The sequence below is a fragment of the Lepidochelys olivacea genome, assembly GCF_965140295.1.
Source record: "Lepidochelys olivacea isolate rLepOli2 genome assembly, chromosome: 25".
Lineage (NCBI taxonomy): Eukaryota > Metazoa > Chordata > Testudines > Cheloniidae > Lepidochelys > Lepidochelys olivacea.
Window position 1 is genome coordinate 17,734,411 of NC_140435.1, and position 18,134 is coordinate 17,752,544.

The 18,134-nt window shown below is 40.2% G+C and overlaps 1 protein-coding gene across 2 annotated transcripts in view; it reads right to left on the reverse strand.

The window, feature by feature from the left end:
- Positions 1–17: 17 nt before the first annotated feature.
- UPF1 (UPF1 RNA helicase and ATPase) overlaps positions 18–18,134 on the reverse strand; it is a 28,123-nt gene continuing 10,006 nt past the window's right edge. The window contains exons 4-24 of one of the 2 annotated variants that reach the window (XM_084614610.1): positions 17,770–17,937; positions 16,660–16,840; positions 15,570–15,731; positions 14,672–14,756; positions 14,377–14,475; positions 13,747–13,864; positions 12,479–12,638; positions 12,225–12,343; positions 11,706–11,870; positions 11,110–11,224; positions 10,839–10,982; positions 10,118–10,331; positions 9,782–9,899; positions 7,909–8,065; positions 7,051–7,193; positions 5,534–5,708; positions 4,414–4,495; positions 3,872–4,033; positions 3,228–3,445; positions 2,569–2,691; positions 18–2,442 (exon numbers count right to left, since the gene is read on the reverse strand). In XM_084614610.1, the coding sequence (XP_084470736.1) occupies positions 2,572–2,691; positions 3,228–3,445; positions 3,872–4,033; positions 4,414–4,495; positions 5,534–5,708; positions 7,051–7,193; positions 7,909–8,065; positions 9,782–9,899; positions 10,118–10,331; positions 10,839–10,982; positions 11,110–11,224; positions 11,706–11,870; positions 12,225–12,343; positions 12,479–12,638; positions 13,747–13,864; positions 14,377–14,475; positions 14,672–14,756; positions 15,570–15,731; positions 16,660–16,840; positions 17,770–17,937 (2,905 nt within the window). In that variant the 3' untranslated portion in view covers positions 18–2,442; positions 2,569–2,571. The remainder of the gene's footprint in view (positions 2,443–2,568; positions 2,692–3,227; positions 3,446–3,871; positions 4,034–4,413; positions 4,496–5,533; positions 5,709–7,050; positions 7,194–7,908; positions 8,066–9,781; positions 9,900–10,117; positions 10,332–10,838; positions 10,983–11,109; positions 11,225–11,705; positions 11,871–12,224; positions 12,344–12,478; positions 12,639–13,746; positions 13,865–14,376; positions 14,476–14,671; positions 14,757–15,569; positions 15,732–16,659; positions 16,841–17,769; positions 17,938–18,134) is intronic. The other variant, XM_084614611.1, reaches the window with a different exon arrangement.

An 18,134-nucleotide genomic window follows, 5' to 3' on the forward strand; every position in this document is an offset into this window, starting at 1 on the left:
GAATGCAAGAGCTCTTTATTAATTTTTTATTGATGACAAACAGGTTTAAAACATACAGACAAAATCAAAGGAGTAACAGTGCTTGCACTGTCGTCTGTGGATTTATAAAACTCAGAGTAACTGCTCCAAAGGAAAAAACAGCGCAAAGCAGAGGCAAGCATTCCAACCAGTGAAATAAAGGGGTTGGGGGAAGGGGGAGAAGGGGTTACACATCACTCAATGGATTGCATTGCACAAGGAGTTACAGCTTAAACCTATCTCAAATCTCTATGCAACTATGCAGCCTACCCAGAAGGGAAAAAAAAAGTAAAATGTTAATAAATAAAATAGTCCCTCTTACATGAAGGAAGGTGGCCTGTGTCTCCATTCTTTGCACATTATAGAAGTCTAAACTCTGGAGGCTTTTTATGAAACAAGAATGGTTGTTTTGTTTCAGGAAGGTTTCTAATTTTTTTTGCAGTTTATGAACAATTCACTGCAGGACTAAACACAGTGAATTTAGAACATCTGTTCTAAATTTCATGTGTACATTACCTACAAAACCTGTAGGTTTACTACTCTATGGGCGGGGGGGAGGAGACATGGAAAGCTACAGCAAATACAAGTTATGAAAGCAGATTGCTAATCTACAGAAAGGACAGAGTAATGCAAGTGGGTGTTTCCAAATTACAAGAGGTGGGTTTTGTTCTAAGTACATTCATTGAGAGGGTTGTTTTCTGTTTTTTTTTTTTAGTTCCTCAAAAAAAGACTAGAAACACTTGGAGCCCTTTGATTATAAAGCTAACTTAATTCGTAAACTTTAAAAAACATCTAGTTTAATAATTAATTCACACACTACTGATTTTTAGCCAATTAGGAGGTAGAGGTTATTCTAATTTAGAGATCTGATAAAAATGGGTTAGTAGGAATTTAAGTTCTCTGTGCTGTTTCTAAAAAGGTTTAGACAAATAAAATGCTCCCAGTGTTCCCACTTGACTTGTTTAGGACACAGGTACAACTTAGAAATTGGATGGCTTTTTTATGTGCTGTTTTCAGTTTGACTTCCAACTACTTCTCAAGTCAGCACTGATGCCACAGCCATGTTCACTACCCAAAAAGCAGTCTCCAGGGTTGTTTTTAACTTCAACACCTGAATCATTCAGCTATCTGCATTAAATCACTAAAGAAGAAGCCACACAAAAGCCTAATCCATTGTCTCTAATTATACCCATCTATCAGAGGCCACCTTCCAACAACTGCCTGCTTTTTCCATTTATTTTTTTCCAACCTGCTTCAATATCATTGTAGAGTCTTTACTTCAAAACCAATATAATCCCCAGTTTCCAATACTTCCTCCCAGCATCAGTGGGAGTGAATAAAGCAGGCCTCCTAGCGTCTTTTCCTCCAGGGCCGAAGGGCACAGGAACCCATCCCCTTTTAAGCGCACAGTTCATCTTACAGAAAGGCTTGTTTTCACAGAGTAGAGTCCAGACAGTAGCCAATTAAAGCATACAGAAAACACTTCGAAACCCTCCTCCTGCTTGAGCATGCAGGCTCCTTTCACTCCTAACTGCTATCCATTGTAGGAAGAAGAGGCTGATTGCTGCAACTTTAAATCACACTGAAAGTTCTCAAGGTTGGTGCTCTAATTTAGATTTTTTTGTTTTTGTTTGTTTTACTTTTTTTTTGGTAAGCTTCTCAGAACAAGGATCTCCCAGGTCCACTACTAAGAATTCAGAGACACTTCTAAAAATTCAGTGCTCCTTTGAAAGAATCTCTTTAAAACCACCTTGTCACGAAATACCAGTTCAGAATGTGGGCGACATGATGACACTAGAATTTCAGAGCCAGTTTTGGACAACAAAACCTGCATCTCAGCGTTGAACAGTCACCATGTTCTGGCTGGTTTTTCTGCTTGGCTTACTGTCACTTTTCGGCAGGATCTTTCCTCTTTAGATACTCTGCTTTTAAAACGTCAACAGTTACTGCTAAAATATAGTACCTTTTCAAATGAGAACAACTCTGAGATGAGGGTTTTCCTCTCCCCTCCTGCTCTGAAAAGTGATGCCCTGCTCGCAAAGAGAAGTATGGAATGAAGTGAAACCTGCTTAAGGCCCTTCTCTCAAGCTTCGTTGACTGGGGGAGCAGGGACTGAGCTGACCACTCATTCTTTCAGGGCGAGTTGCCTTCCCAGTGAGGCGCCAGCCAGTCCTTTGGTGCTCTCTCCTCTCTCCGGTCAGTCTCCCTGTCTCAGTGAGCTAGCAGTGGGCTCTCACGCGCGCTCCTTTCGCTCTCCTCTCCGTTGGTTGGTTTCTTTCTTTCTTTCTCCTGTTGCTCTCACACAGTGGTGCTTCAGTTTTAGCAGTGGAAAACAGGTATCCATTTTATTTTATTTTTTTTATTACCCAGAATAAAATGCTGATGGAACTAAGCTCCACACAAGCTTAGCTCTTCTTCCTCAACCTAAAGAAAGGAAAGGACAACAGAATTCACATTAACCATTTCCCCCGGCCGTGTGCACTAGAGGGTGCTCTTAGGAACTTAAGTCATGAGAGTAAAGAAACACAGAACGGAATCTAAGTGCCTTACACTCTAATACTGTGACAGTCCTGTCACTCCACCATGTTGATATGCACGTTCACCCTGGTAAGTAGAGTCCTGCGACAGCGCCACATCCATCTGCGATTTAAACTCATCCCCAAGGTAACTGTCCTGAAATAGGAGAGAGTTTCTCTGTTAGGCGCCCAAACCTTTTGTAGCATTAGGGTTTCAAGAGCGTATGCTGCATTAAACAGCAAATGGGGTCGTGGCTGCCATGTAACAATTTTTCCTTCAGACTGTCCCCTAAATCAACCCCTTTGCCGATGAATTTCTACAGTGATTTACCCCGTGTAGTTGCAAGTATTACTGAAATGCCCAGTATTTGCAATAACGGTTTTAAGTTACTGGAATACGTTCCTCTTTAGGAATGGGTCTGATTTCAGGTTAGGGCCTATAGTGAAATGAAATTACCATGTAAAAATGAAGTGCAACATTTATGTGCCTGAATGCATGTGCAACACAGAGCTTAATGCATATACCTCAAGGGGAAATATCCTTATATTCAGACTGTGAATGCGTGGGAGAATGGCAATGTACTCTCAGATACTACCGGATACACCCCACCCCCTCTTCCACACATGACGCCTGGCCAAAAAAATCCACTTTGTAGCCTAGGGAGTTTACAGATAGGATCATTACACTCTTACCTGTGATAATTCTGGCTGGGAGAGTCCTGGCTGGCTCATCTGTGATGGCTGACTCATGGAGATATAACCCTGAGTCAGTGGACCCTGGGAGAATGGCTGGGACACCACATCTTGGCTCGCTTGACTGTTTGGAAGGTTTGACTGGCTAGTTCCAGGAATCCCAAAACGATTTTTCTGGCGCCCACCACGACCAGTCTTTCCTTTAGGTGTCCCACGTCCTGAAAAAGTTAGCCCCCGCCAAAGGAGTGAAGATATTTTATATATGTAATGATTTAACTTTGTTTCTAGTCAAATGTATACTGGTGGCTTAGCAAACTACACATTACATTTATTCAGGTAGCAACTATCTATGAATCTAAAGGTTTAGAGACAGTATAAAGTATACTGTTCGACCCTGACGGACAGGAAGTTTTCTTAGAGCCTGGCAGATAATCGGAAGCTTTATATCATGTCCACCAATTCTTACAGCTGAGGAAGGCTAAACCATCAACACTGCTGCAAGTTTAGCCAGAAGTGTTACCAGAAGCCATTGTAAAACACTCCCTCCACCTGGACCTCAAAATGCCGCTTCCATAGTGTCACTGGGAGGGAGAGTCAAAGGTAACGAAAATGGTATTTTTGGTCTGTATTTAATGATTACATACCTGCTGCCGGTCCATTAGCCTGCCCAAAATATCCTGGTGGTGGCATTGGTGGCATCACCAGGTTGAAAGGGATAGGAATGTTCATAGCAGTGACATGGCTGGGTCCAGCACTAATCATTCCAATCTGATCATGTGTTTGGAAGTACATGTTCGATGGGCGGCCTAGAAAAATGTAACAGCTCAATGTTATTGTCTCTCTGGATTTTTTGTACTATCAAAGCATTCCACAGAGCAACCTACAGATCAGCAACAGTCAAATAGTTAAGTCAAGTTACGAAATAGTTTACACTAAAGGTTAATTTGGGATTTCTGACACGCCACGTTTGTACGGTGGTCCATGCCACCATTAAATTTAGAAATCAGAGTTTTCATTGTAAAATTTTGCCCAAAGCAGTTTAGTTTGTACATGGTGAGAAGCCGTTCTTTACTTGGAAGCTTTCAAGAGAAATCCTAGTTCAGCATCAAAAAGAGTAAAGAGCCCACCTGATGACTACATAATTGGAAAAGTCAATAAAGGAGTTCAACTCCCACAGCTTCCTTACCTTGACTGCTCCGGTCATAGACAGATCCTGGGATAATAGCTTCACGTGCATCATACATGGCAGTAGTCATGAAACGGGCACCCTAAAAATGTTACATGAAGTTAGACAATAAATCCTTACATTTAGAACCAATGTTGCAAACTGAAAAGCATTGCAACTTTACTCTAAAGTTCTTCAGGGTAGGGATTGTGTTCGGTTCTACCTGTCCAAGTATCAAATACATTTCAGCTTTAGATATATGCATGAAAGACATCCAAATCTGCCATTTAAATCAGTCATTTATTTCCAGTTATTATTTTAAGTGTTTTTCAATTTAAAATGGGCTAGAGTTTCATGAGACTGACACCATTTTACAGTTCTTATCACACAGTTCTCCTTTGCTCTGTCCTCAGGACTCAGGGTATCACCAGAACCCAATGACAAGAGTTATTTGTATTTACTGCCACTGATCCATATTTAGCTGAAGATAGTAGGATAAAATCACATTTAAGCTTAATAAGTTTAGTCACATCTAGGAAATCTGACATTCTTACAGAATGCTTAATTTCAAAAACTACTGCCTACATTTAAAACCCTACACAAGAAAGATGAGATTACAAAAAGGCTTCTCATCCAGTTGGGCTGGCCCTGGAAGCAGATCTAAGGAGGCAACCTGCTTGGTGACATCCCACCAGCTAAGAAAAAAACCCACAGAAAAAACAGATAGTTGCTAGGACTGAGCAAGTGAGGGAATGAGCAAGCTCCCTCCCCGCACTGCTCTGCCTCTGGATCCCAGGGCAGCTTTCACCTTTCCCTCATCTCACATAGGGCTCAGCTTCACACCATAGGAAGTGGGGCTTCAAGATGCTATAGAAAGAGCCCTGCAGTATCCTGAAGTAGTGCTGCCCCTGAAAAAGCACTGTGCAGGCAAGGGAGAGCAGGACATTCACTACCATCTCCCACAAAAGTCAGCCCCACCACCATCAGTTTCTCACTAGGACCAAAATCCCACCAATCCCCTCCAGCCACAACCTTGAGATAAAGTGGGTCACAGGAAAATCTGACCATTTTACAGTCATGTTTCCCTTTCTCCCATATACATTTTTTAAAAAGACAGACTAGTGCATTTGTAGTAACTTACTGGGTTGATGGTATTGACAAGTTTACGGGGCTTGCTGAACTGCATAAGGCTTTCTCGGAGATTGTTTAGTGGTCCCTCTACCAGTACCTTCTGCTCCTTGTAGTAGTTCAGCAGGTGATTCCAAAGTGGCTGTTTAGACAGAGCTTTTGGGTTTCCAACAATAATTACTCCATATCTATGGAATAGCAGATGGTCATGTCAGATAAGTCAGCAGTCAACTGTAAAGCTTATTTTTAAGAAATTCTACATTAACCAAATTAACATGACATGACAAAACGCAGAATAAGATGTAGAAAGTTGCTCAAGTCGAGATATATTCTCCCTCTACACGGCTGTACCTCCCACTATCCTTATACGTATGAACTGCAAAGAGAATATAGTCCCAGCTCAACTAAGGCCTCAGGTTCATCGGCACACATCTGAGTGGCAGCTGAGAAGGAGGTTTTGTTAGTTTTATACCCTGCTTCCAGCTTTTCCCAAATCAGTGGAGGTCATAAAATCTTGCTAGTGGTTGTTTCGTGCATACCACTCCCAACAGTTTGCCCTACAGGGCAAACAGATTACTTCTGCCTATAGCAGGAATTGTCAAGGAGAAAAAGAAGAGAAGGAGCATGTGGGACTACAGAATGTTTAAATATGCTGCTTTTGCTGTGCTAGTGAACATCTGTGCCTGCAATTAAACACTTACAGCCTTAAATAAGGCCTCTAATGGCTATGGTTTGGAAGAGGACAATGGAAGTGGATGCAGCCACAGACTAGCTCCTTTCATTAGATGCCTTGATCTATTGCAAAATCCATTAAGGTAAAGCCAAGAGACATTGATCCTGTGGCCAATATTTATCACAAAAAGACTATTATGCCATACAGTCATTTAAGAAAGATTGCTGCAGTGATTTCATTATACTGGTAATGGTATGCTATATTGACTAATTTAGCAAACAAACCTACTGTGCACTTCAACCAGATTAGTTCACCCAAAAAACCCCTTTTAAAGTAAACCTGTGGGCATCAGTGAAACTGACAAAGCATCAATTTCACACTTCCCCACCCCTCAAGTGCCCCCCATGAGGCAGAGGCAAACTCTAGACCCATTCACAGGAGAGAAGAACCCAGAGAAACAATTGCTGAGAGAGAGAAGCAGAGCAGTCAAGGCACCCCAGCTTCTGCTGACTGTTGGAAAATGGGGAAAAAATGAATGACATGGAACTCCCTTTCTGCCTCAGCAAACGGATGTGAGGAGGAAGGGACATGCCTGTTTCAAGGTCAGACTCCTCCACAAATTGTCATTTTCTGACAATTTGTAGTCACTTGAATGTTAAAGCTATATGACCAATGTCATTTCAGTTGGTATGAGTGTTTCTAGAGATGCGGGAATCATTTTAACGTTCCTGTCAGCTTACTCAGATCGTTCTGTTCATCTTAGATTTCCAAAAACAGCACAGTTTTTGTTGGGCAAGAGCTCATGTAAGTAATAAAAGTCTGCTACACCTATGCAGAGTATTATAATCATACTGCACCTTGCTCTGGTGAGAGCCACATTAAGACGTCTGGGATCATTTAAAAATCCAATTCCTTGGTGCTCATTGGCTCTTACACAAGAAAGGATAATAAAGTCCTTCTCTCGACCTTGGAAAGCATCAACACTTGCAATTTCCACTTCCTGCAAAGGAGAACCACCATGTAAACTGTGTCCCATTCGAAGCCCAGTGCAAGGAGAAGAGAACTGTGTTAAGGATCAGTATTATAAAGCATTTTGGCGCAACATCTCTAACCAACCGCATCATTTTGCGAACAATGTTGTTCTTGTGACATTAGTGGAATGATCAGATGAGTTAATGAATAAAAGCAGTTTCACTGAGGGAGAAAAAAGCATTCTTGGTTTTAGAACAAATAACTGTTACAGATCAGTGCTATGCTATCATTCACTAGGCATACTAACATCTGTACCAGAAAAATAAATTAGCCCCGCTGCTGCCAGACTGCCCTGTGGACTCCCCACTATTCTGAAGCACTGCTATTTTAAACAGCACGAATCAGTGTTGCAGCTCTCAAGCTATCCTACTGGAAAAATCTGGATAACTGGCAGAGAAATTAGATTTGCTCCTGCCAGGAATATTCCACTAGCCTATTTCCATCAAAGTCTTCCTTCAGTGGAGGATATATTCACAAAACGTTTTCAGCATTACAAAAATGGGATTCTATTAAGTATACAACTTTGGTCTTGTTTGCAGCGAAGACCCAAGAGTATAATAGTCAGTATAATACAGTCATTGGGGTCTTTTAAAGTAAGCTGAAACTGGAATTTCAAAGTAACTTGAAAGTGAAAAGAAGACCAGAAATAAAGTCTACTGTGAAACCGTACAAAGACTCCATACCTGATAGAGTTTTGTATGCAAGGAACCGCTGAACTGCATGTACTGCACCAGGTAAGAGCGCTGGCCCTCATAGGGAGTAATAATGCCAATCTGATCAGGTTTGGCACCCGCTTTCAATAACTTTGTAGTTATCTTCTCCACATTAGCAGCTTCCGTCCTAGGAAGAGAGGTTTTTTGTTTTATTTTTTAAAGTCACTAAACTAGATATATTGCAGAATTAAGTTAAATAAATAAATAAAAGTTTAACCTGCTAAATACTTCTTGCAAGTTATCGGGACCTATAAAAAAAAATCAAGGCTCAATGCTGCATTAGCCTTTTGTATGAAGGCTATTTTAAGTGGAAAGTATTTTCTTATGCTTGCATTACTCAACCAGTTTGACTGATTCAAATCAAGCTTTGCAGACCATACATGGAAAGAAAGTTTTAGCTGAAAGGAAATTTAGTAAAAAAGCTATCTGCACCTGAAAAAGGAACAGGTTAAAATGGAAACTGGAACCTCCTCTTACATATGGTATTCCTTACCCAGCAAAGCTAAATACCTAGATGCCCTGGAATGACAAGTTGAAGTCTGTCTTCATCCTTCCAAAGCAGAGAATCTGTATACCTTACAGTTTATTGTGCAAACGTATTTTGGAGGAGATCTTAAAAACAGATCCTGTCTGCTGTATGGACAGTAAAGATCCCATGGGCACTTATTTATTCATTTTTTTAACATTGCACAGTTCTAAACTAAACTTCGCTTTCTGCCTGCTGTTGTATCATTCATGTGCAAGTTGGTTTCCTTCGGTGCTGCATTTCAGCAGTGATGGATAATATATTGTGATGAAAGGCACTGAGAGAGAAACCGTATTAATACCATGAGAGTGAAGCGGTGACAAGCACTCCCAATAGCTGCATAAACATAGAAGTAAACTTCCTGGGAGAGGTTTTAAAGGAGCAGGAGGGAGAGGGAGAAGCGGAAGGAGGAAGACGAGGGGAGAAGTGCCAGATTAAAGATATCCTTTTCCACTACATGTGTTTATTCTTTGCACTCTTTGACCTATGTTATCAGACAGACAGCTCCAACAGAAGCCTTTTTTCTCCAGAAGCTAGTGTATATTGGAGCCCAATGCTTCCATATAGCAGTTGACTGGAATTTGCTGCTGCAGTAATCAATTCACACCACACAGGTCTGTGCTTGATGTTGGCTTGCTTTTGAAAGTGAGAACATGTATCCACAGCGTTACCCACCACACAAGTAAACTTAAATGGATACACAATTATTTCAATCTCTGGTGTTAGCAGGACCACGAATCCTTCTCTTCTACTGAATTAAAACAGTACTTTGGAGTTCAAATATCTGGACTAGGACAATGTTGTGTAACTATTCCAGTGTGCTGGCCTAAGGGACAAATATCACTTATGGTTATAGAAATTAATTTCTCATCTAAATGAGACAGAACTCTAACTTAGATGCCTAGGCTCATTTATACATCTAAGAACTTGTTTGCGCCCCCCCTGCCCCATCACCACAATATCCAAGCACCTCCCAAATATTATGAATTTCACAACAAAAGAGCCCTGTGATAGGGGAATTTTTCATTTTACAGGTAGGGAACTGAGGCACAGAGATTAAGTGATTTGCCCATGGGTCACAGTCTGTACCCGAGCTAGGAACTGAACCCCCGTCTCTTGAGTCCCTCTCCAGTGCCTTAGACATAAGGTCATTCATCATCCTTCCTACAAATATTAGGAGAATCAATTAAGGCACTAAATGTGAAGGCAAGATAGGAAAAATTCCTAGGCACTTAAGTCTCATTGATTTTCAATGGGACTTAGTCACTACTGAAAATTTTCCCCACTTATATAACATTAGCATTGAATTTTATTTACCTGTTTAAGTAAGAGGTGCCTGAACTGGCAATTTCTTCTTGACCCTGTGTCACATAGAAAAACATTGGCTTATCTGGCTGGGGCCATTGGAAATCAAATCCCTTTTTCACACGGTCCGCTGAGGAGGAAAAAAATATAAGCCAGAACATTCACAACGCTCCTTTAGCGTCACACACCTTAAATGCACTGAGCAACCATTAAAATTAGCTGCAGTCCACAGTCAATGCCCCCATTTCAACAAATGTGGTTAGGACATTTTATATTAATGAATCCCTCGTTCTGATTCTCGGTGGATTGCATGTAAGTCAATTTTGGACTGTGCCAATTGTATTTTACCTGCAGTAACACCATTCTGGAGTGACCCCTCATAAAAGATGTTGGATGGAAAAGCACTAAGTGCAGGGTGCATACGATACTGCACTTGCAGGCGAATTGGACGGATACCCAGCACCACAAGCCTCTCAAAAAGGGACTGAGACAGGCCTGCCTTTGCAGCTTTTTTACACATCACAACAGGACCAAGCTGGCAGTGATCACCTACAAGGATCAGCTGTTAAAAAAAAAAAAGAAAAAAAAAACATTCAACACTGACTATAGTATAGACACCTTAAGCTCTCACGCAGATGTCCTAGCTGATGCAATGCTACAACAGACTGATTTCAAGTCAAACTGAATGTATAGCACATTACTCTAAAATTATCAGCAAGAAAGCTGATGAGTTTCAAATATGCTTTATATCCAGTAACGAATAGCAGACCTTGTAGCCCCTTAGAGTCATCCAGAGGTGAAGTCTCCAGTCAGACCTTAACATGTCAAGCACACTGAAACAAAGATAGCACTTTGGAAAGAGGACAATTTTATTGCTGTCACATAAAACAAAAGTTGTTTGGACCTGCAGTAGGGAACTGTCTATTCAGAAAGTAGGGAGTTTTCACTCCCACAGGAGCATGAACAGGAAAAATGGCAACAATAATTTTCTGTGCATTATAAGTAGCGAATAGCTATCTGTTTGTATCTGCTTATGAGTTCCATTATTTTTCAGAGCAACCCTTCATACCTGTTTGGCTCCCAGAACAACTGGCACCATACATTCTGGTTCAGTAGCCTGTGTGCTTTCATCAATTAAAATGGAACGAAACTGCATTTTTGCAAGTCTTGGGTCACCTGCTCCCACGCATGTGCAGCAAATAACATCTGCATTCTGATAAACAGACAAAAACACGTATTTCAGCACCAGCACCCTCAGCACTGTTTTTAACATTTACTTATCCAACCTTCACTAGTCTGCAAAAAAATGACACATCCGAACAGAGAAAAGGAGTCTGTACCATAAGTAATTCACGCTCTGCTGTTCGTTTCAGTGCACGATAGCGTTTCTCATCAGCAGATGACAATTCTCCAGTTTCATCTTTCAGCTGCTGCAATTTCTGGAGCTCAGGCATACTACACAGCAAAGGAATTTGAAATCAAAACAATCATGTTTTCTTCTTAAAATTCAAGTGTACAACTCCTGATATTTGGGGTTCTAGGGCTCCCTTGAGCAGAATGGCAGTTGTGCAGTGGACTTTTTTTTGTGTGTGGCAGTCATTGAATCATAGAATATCAGAGTTGGAAGGGACCTCAGGAGGTCATTTAGTCCAACCCCCTGCTCAAAGCAGGACCAATCCCCAATATTTGCCCCAGATCCCTAAATGGTCCCCTCAAGGATTGAACTCACAACCCTGGGTTTAGCAGGCCAATTGCTCAAACCACTGAGCTATCCCTCCCCCACCCTAGTCCACAAGGGACAACTGAATTCACATTATTTATTAAGTCATGGCTTATCCCAATCACTGCATTAGATCGAATGCATTTTGCCATTCTCATGTAGATAACCTACTGCAACACCAAGCACCCAAGCCATTTTTCTTGGACAACTTCTTACCTATCCATGTTTCTGATCTGGTTGTGCAATGCCAGGAAAGATACAGGAGAATCAATTGCCTCGCGGCTTTTAGCACATAGACGAACAACTTTTAGTCCTGTCTGATGGATCTTCTCAGTGAGCTGATCCACAGCTATGTTACTTGGGGCACAAACTAACACAGGCCTTAAAAATTAAACAAAAGAAAAAAAATGTCAGCACAAGTGATGAGGAATTATAAAACTTTCCTAGAGGGAAAAAAGCTAATCAAGACAAGATCAGAATCATCCAAAACCTGAATATATCCTAAAGATAAGTTATTCACATATGTTTTTCAAATTCAGCATTTTGAAAGTCTTTCCAGGAGTGGCACACTTCTGGAAGAAATGTTCCAACTGTAGCAAGACAGCATTGTATTTTAAGTATATACTTTAATAGCTGTAGAATATAATTTCTATTTATCAATACAGAGAAAGTGCTTAAAGTATCACACAGCTTCAACATATATAAAATATTCAGTTATCATTTAAAATTTCTTACCCATTGCCCTGCCTAGCTAAATGGTAGACAATAGTGGCTGATGTCACAGTTTTTCCTGTACCAGGGGGACCTTGGATAAGGCTCAGAGGACGCTGCAAGACAGTCTTTACAGCATAAACCTGAAAAAAGTTTTGCTATTTTAGCATATCATTTGTACTTAAAGTAGGTAAGCATAGTTTTTTCACTCAAGTTTATAATCCTTGTATGTAAATCCTTTATGAAATTATGGCTGACAAGAGAAAAGATAGGATTACCTGAGAATGGTTGAGGTCAGGAAGTCCTTGTGCTGTAAAACGCTTTGGCAGCTGGCATTTAATAATCACATCTTCTACCTCATGACCTAACAGTTTGTGGTAGATGTAGCCAGAAACTGAAGTTTCATCCACAGCAAATGTTTTTAAAGCACTCTGCATTCTGCAAGTGAAAACACAGATCACAAAACATGAACTAAATGTATTTATCCTCAAACTTCTGTAACGTGGAGGTTAATTAGGTACAAGACACAAAAAACTCAAAAACCCATTAGCTTAATAAGCAGGTTGGGGAGGAGACAAAACACTTTCAGCCTGGCAAACAGAGTTAGCCTTCTGTCATTCTGCTAGCAAACACTGAGCTCCCTATGTTCTTATGCAAGTGAACCATTGTGTGTTTCCAAAGAAGGAAAAACTCCAAGGAAGGCAAACACCACTACAGATAGTTAAGATTACTTTCCAGACGCCCCCCAGGGTTTGAGGAAGAGTTGTGTTAAAGCTTTCTTTCGGAGCAGCCACACATGGCTCACAGAACTCTGTAAATAAAAGTCTGAAGACTTTACTGTCCCAATGATTACTAAAAGATTGCAGTTCAGATTTCATTGCCGTTTTCAGCCGTTAAGGTTTTAGAGACAAAGCTGGATACTTATATGCGACTGAACTGTTACGTGATTTCATTGCAAAGTGACGGTGTTTTTAGAACAAACAGGCTAGCCAAAAGAAACCCAAAGTACCTACTTAGGTTGCTAGCCTGCTCTAAAGCCGGTGACGCCACATCTTCACTATTTTACCAGTGCTAGCTAGATTAAAGCTAGCATGGGTATGCCTATTCATGCTACAAGCACACCTTCACTTGCAGTGAAGACATATCCAAAATGGACTGAAGCTCTAGAGAATAACCAGAAAAGATGAAATTTGAGAAAAGGTTTGTCTCCCCTTTCTTTTATGTTAATAATATTCATGATACAAATCAATGTGCATTCAGAATGAGGTACACAAATGAGGAGTTCAATGATGCTTTTGAGATCAGATCAAGTTCTAAACAGAATACTCAGAAAGAAAATAGCTCTCTCTGAAGCAAAGGACCTATATGCTCCCAGTTTTGGTATGTGCACCTCATTTTCTTTCTGGAAGTGAACTTCATGGAACAGATACAGAAGTACTTCCTCCCCAGTAAAAATTCAAATTGAACTCTGGGAAAAAGTGTTTTGATTCTGTCAAACACCTGCTGGACTCTAAAATGTTTTCTGAATGCCAGTAAGTTTACATACCTGTCAAATGAAGTGGACTTCCACACAAAATCCACTTGGAAGTTATGAGTAACCTCCACAGGTGCTCCAACACTGCTCCTCAGCTCAATAGCTATCTCATCACCATAATCTGAAGAGCCTTGTTAAGTAGTAATTTATCTTATAAATTTGGAATTTATTTTTCCACTTTAAAAATACTGGAAAGTAGAAATATAAGCAGATCCGTGGGCATCAGCTGGACAGTGATTAAAGCAGTTAATTTCCTTTCTTCCTCTTTTCCTGTCTCCTGTGGGCAGATCATCTCAGGTACTTCTGTGGACTCCCATTATTGTAGTGTCTAAGCACTTCACAGTTTAATGTATTTATCCTCACAACCCTCCTGTGAGGTAGGGCTGTGCTATTACCCCATTGTACAGATGTGGAATTGAGGCACACAGAAACTAAGCGACCTGCCCAAGGTAACAAGTACTTTATGTGCATGAGTGAAAGAATTAATTTGGGCTGGAAGCAACAGAAACCTCCATTTTCCTCTGAAGAACTGCCTCAATCCCATTATTGTATCACTGAGATCAAACTGATGAACTACTCAAGTCACAGTGCAGCTGTGTCAGTGAAATGATCTGCATCTCTGGAAAAAAAAGTAAAGGATACTATCAGGAACTTTAATAACATGACCAATTCCTTTCCACAAAGGGGCCAGGTCTCCTTTATATCTCAGGCAGATTTCGTCTCCCTGCATAAGACGCATATCTAAACAGAAGAACATTCAAGCAGTTATTTTTGAAGTCTGTACTGGTAAATCAACCCTCCAACAAAAACAAAAGTAACAAAACTGTTCTATACCCCAAGACAGACCATCAGACTGTATGCAATTTTTATGTTACTTACTGGTTACAACACACCTAGCTCAAAACAATCTAAGAAGATATAACTTAGACATCATTACCCGAGTCAGTCTTTGGCAAAGTGAAGTAAGCAATTCTCTTCTTGTTCAAGCCCAGGTCCCATCTCACCGTGATGTTATCTTGGGTCTAAGTTGTAAAGAAAAGGCATCTTTTACTTTCTAAAAGAATTGTACCAGAGATGTTTCCTGACTATCCTCCTTTTCTGTAATGCTCAGAACAGCCAAATATTTACAAACACTTAGAGAGTTTATACCATTTGCATAACAACTGTATTTCTACAAAACTGAATTACTTACCAGCAACTGGCACCATTGAGGTACTGAGCCATCATCTCCAATTTCTTTACTGTTTCTTCAAGAATGCTGCTTTTGGCCCCAAAGATGTTGAATTTCAGGCACTGTACATAAGCGTGTGCGCTAATCACATATGCCAGGTGTTTATGTGCCCCCATACGACACCCTAAGTTCCGCTTGGAGCCCATCTGAGAAATCCAAAACTGGCAGATAGGCAAGTGTGGTTCCATGGAGGAGATGACCCAACAGAATGCCAATGAAACTGGTAACAGTTCTCTCAAAGTTGGGATGTCCTCCACAGAATCACATTCTCTAAAGACTAAGAAGGAGATTCCCTCTCAAAGAAGGAAGGAGAGACTAAGGATTCAGACATGTTTCAAAACCCAGTAGCACCACTGTTGCTTTCTGTCATACACCCCACCCCCGCCTCCAAGCTCTTTAAATTCTGTGTGATCATTTTCCATCTACCTCCTATGGTACAAGTAATGATAATGGTGACAGTTGCTACTGTAGTAAAGAGCCTTACCTTTATTTCACTTAAATCTTCTCTTTTCTATTGTTAGGAGCCAGGTGTTTCATATTATCAATTTGAACTGCTTAAGTATAACTAAATAATAAGCATCTTTCAATGTTTCAATCACACTACCTGGGACTCCTTGAGTTTCTTGTCGTAATCTGCTTCAAGCTTGACTAGAGGTCCAAAAATATTTTGGTACTGATAAGCATCCTCATATCTAAGTAAGACATGCTGCGGTTCTTCATCAACACCAGGTTTTTCCAAGTCTTCAAGGGTTGCAGATGGATTTTCCTAGAATTGAGAAACGGTACATTAAGCCCTAAGGCATGAGATCCACAACGTCAAGTTGACCAGACTTTCGTTGTCAAAGCTGAGATAAGAGTAGTGAACAGTACAGGGATAGTAAAGTAGATTTTAAAAACTGTTTCAGACTAAAAATTCAGTCCTCTAAAAAGTGACTAAACACAGCATCACTGGGTTTCTTATTTACCAGCTTTGGTTTTTTTGTTTGTTTTTTAAACTGTTATCCCCACAAGCTCGGACTTGGACATGAAAGTTAAGTTGTGTTCTCTGGGACAGACACCACTATCAATAATAAATGACCTAAGGCAAAATTCTGACCTCAATTAAAACTGTGCAAACTCATTAAAATTGCTCTCCCTTAGCTGGGTTGTCTCTGAACTGCTATTAGAAGTAAAAGTTTGTCACTGAAGTTAGATAAGACTGAATACCAAGAGCAGACTGGCATCTCCTTACTCAGATATTTGTATATAATCATTGCTTAGAGTAGAACTGAACTTTAATCTAATATGTTAATACAGGTAAGGAAATTTGGTTTTACAAATACAGTTTAAACTGGCAGTGTCCTTTCAATGTTAAATGATCGAGTGTGTTGGAATTTTGTGATCTACTCAAAAATGCAGACTGCTAACAAAAATTCAGAACCCAAAGCATTATCCACTATTAACCAAACAATCCTTTCTTCCATCCGATTAGTAATCTCCCAAACCCTCACTCTCATGAACTGCTATCCTATGTCCAGTTTGTCAAGACTTTGGATGGTAAAGTCGGTGTGGGGAACATGTCTGCATGAATGTAAAATGCTCTGTAAACCTATGGCATAATACAAATGGTTAATAAGGAGGTCTCTTCCATCATGGTTAAATACACAGAATGTTTAATATTTGGCTACACATTCCTAATTTAGAGTGGCACATACCTTCCAGAGTTCTTCCAGTTTGTTAATTTGTTGAGCTGTAATCTGACGTGCTCTCAACTGCTCCTGTTCAGAAGGAATCTTTACCAGCCAGGAAAGGAAACAGCGGTCTTGGATAAGAGGTTGCCACTGTGAGCTGTCCCAATTAATATCCTTTAAACTGCTCTGACTGGCACACGGTTGCCTGCACAATCAAGATATTGATAATGAATTTATTAAATTAGACAAGTGTTAAAACAAGTTTACCCATGTGAAGTTATGCTTTTGAAGTCAAATCTTTCAATATTTTCAAAAATTAAACTGGGCCAAGAGGCCACAATGATTAGATGCTGCACTTGCCACTATGATATCATGGAGATGAGCGCTCTCAAAATATTCATGAATGATACTGCATCACTTTGACAATCCTAGCATCTAAGGTAGCAAGTTCCTAAGAGTGTGCCTCTGATTCAGTTACTGTTCATTAGGGTGGCATACAGAACGGAAACAGAGGACTATTTCTAATATGCCATTACATAATTAAATAAGAGAATAGAAGCTTACCATAGAAATGGATCTTCTACTGCCAGATAAATGACAAGCTATAGCATTCATCAGATATAGTAGAGACAATTATTTCATGACTATGTTCTGTTATAGGACCATTTTCAATTTAATATAGGATTACTCTGCTCTTGAACAGCTGTAATCTTATGGGCTGAGAGAAGTCTTGTCAGTCTGAACCACAGTACACCACTCTAGTTAGAGGTTAATGTGCCAGCTTCCAAATAGAAGTGTTACTTTGGTATATCGGACATAAAATTATTCAAAAGTTTAATGTGTTTAATGAAAGGAAAGACTCACCGCCTGAGACTCCCTTCATAAAACTAGGATGATTTCCCAGAATAAAAGAAAACGTATTTATTCCAATATGCCTTGGAAAATGTTATTTAATACATGAAGCCTAAGCACTCACCCACAAACTGCCCGATGACAGCTCAGAATGCAAGAAATATTTTTGGTATTACGTGAAAACAGGAAGTATTGCCCTTTAGAAATACATGTGGCTATCCCATCAAATTCTACTCTGTTTTAGCCTTTATTTGAACTCCCCCAAAAAAGAGATTCTCTCACCTGCATAGTAATACGACTACTGAGTCAGCCTTAGCCGGAATGAAGCCAAGGAGGAACACATTACGACATCCACAATTATAACACTCTAAGACAGTCTCTCCCAAAGGGCCATCTTTGTGAAGAGTCACCTCTTTACACTTTGCTCTCACGAGATGATTTACAATGTGGCTGAAACCAGAACACACACAAGTTCGTATGCAGTTAATGCAGAAAACAATTCTGGCCACTAGACTCAGTTTTAATCCTAATTTAAAACAACAGAACAGATCAGTTGGCACTAAACACAAAGAATGTCTGTTACAAATACTTGCTATTTTTGCCAACAGAAGTAGTTAACCACCAGCACTTCACTCAGCTGATGAGAA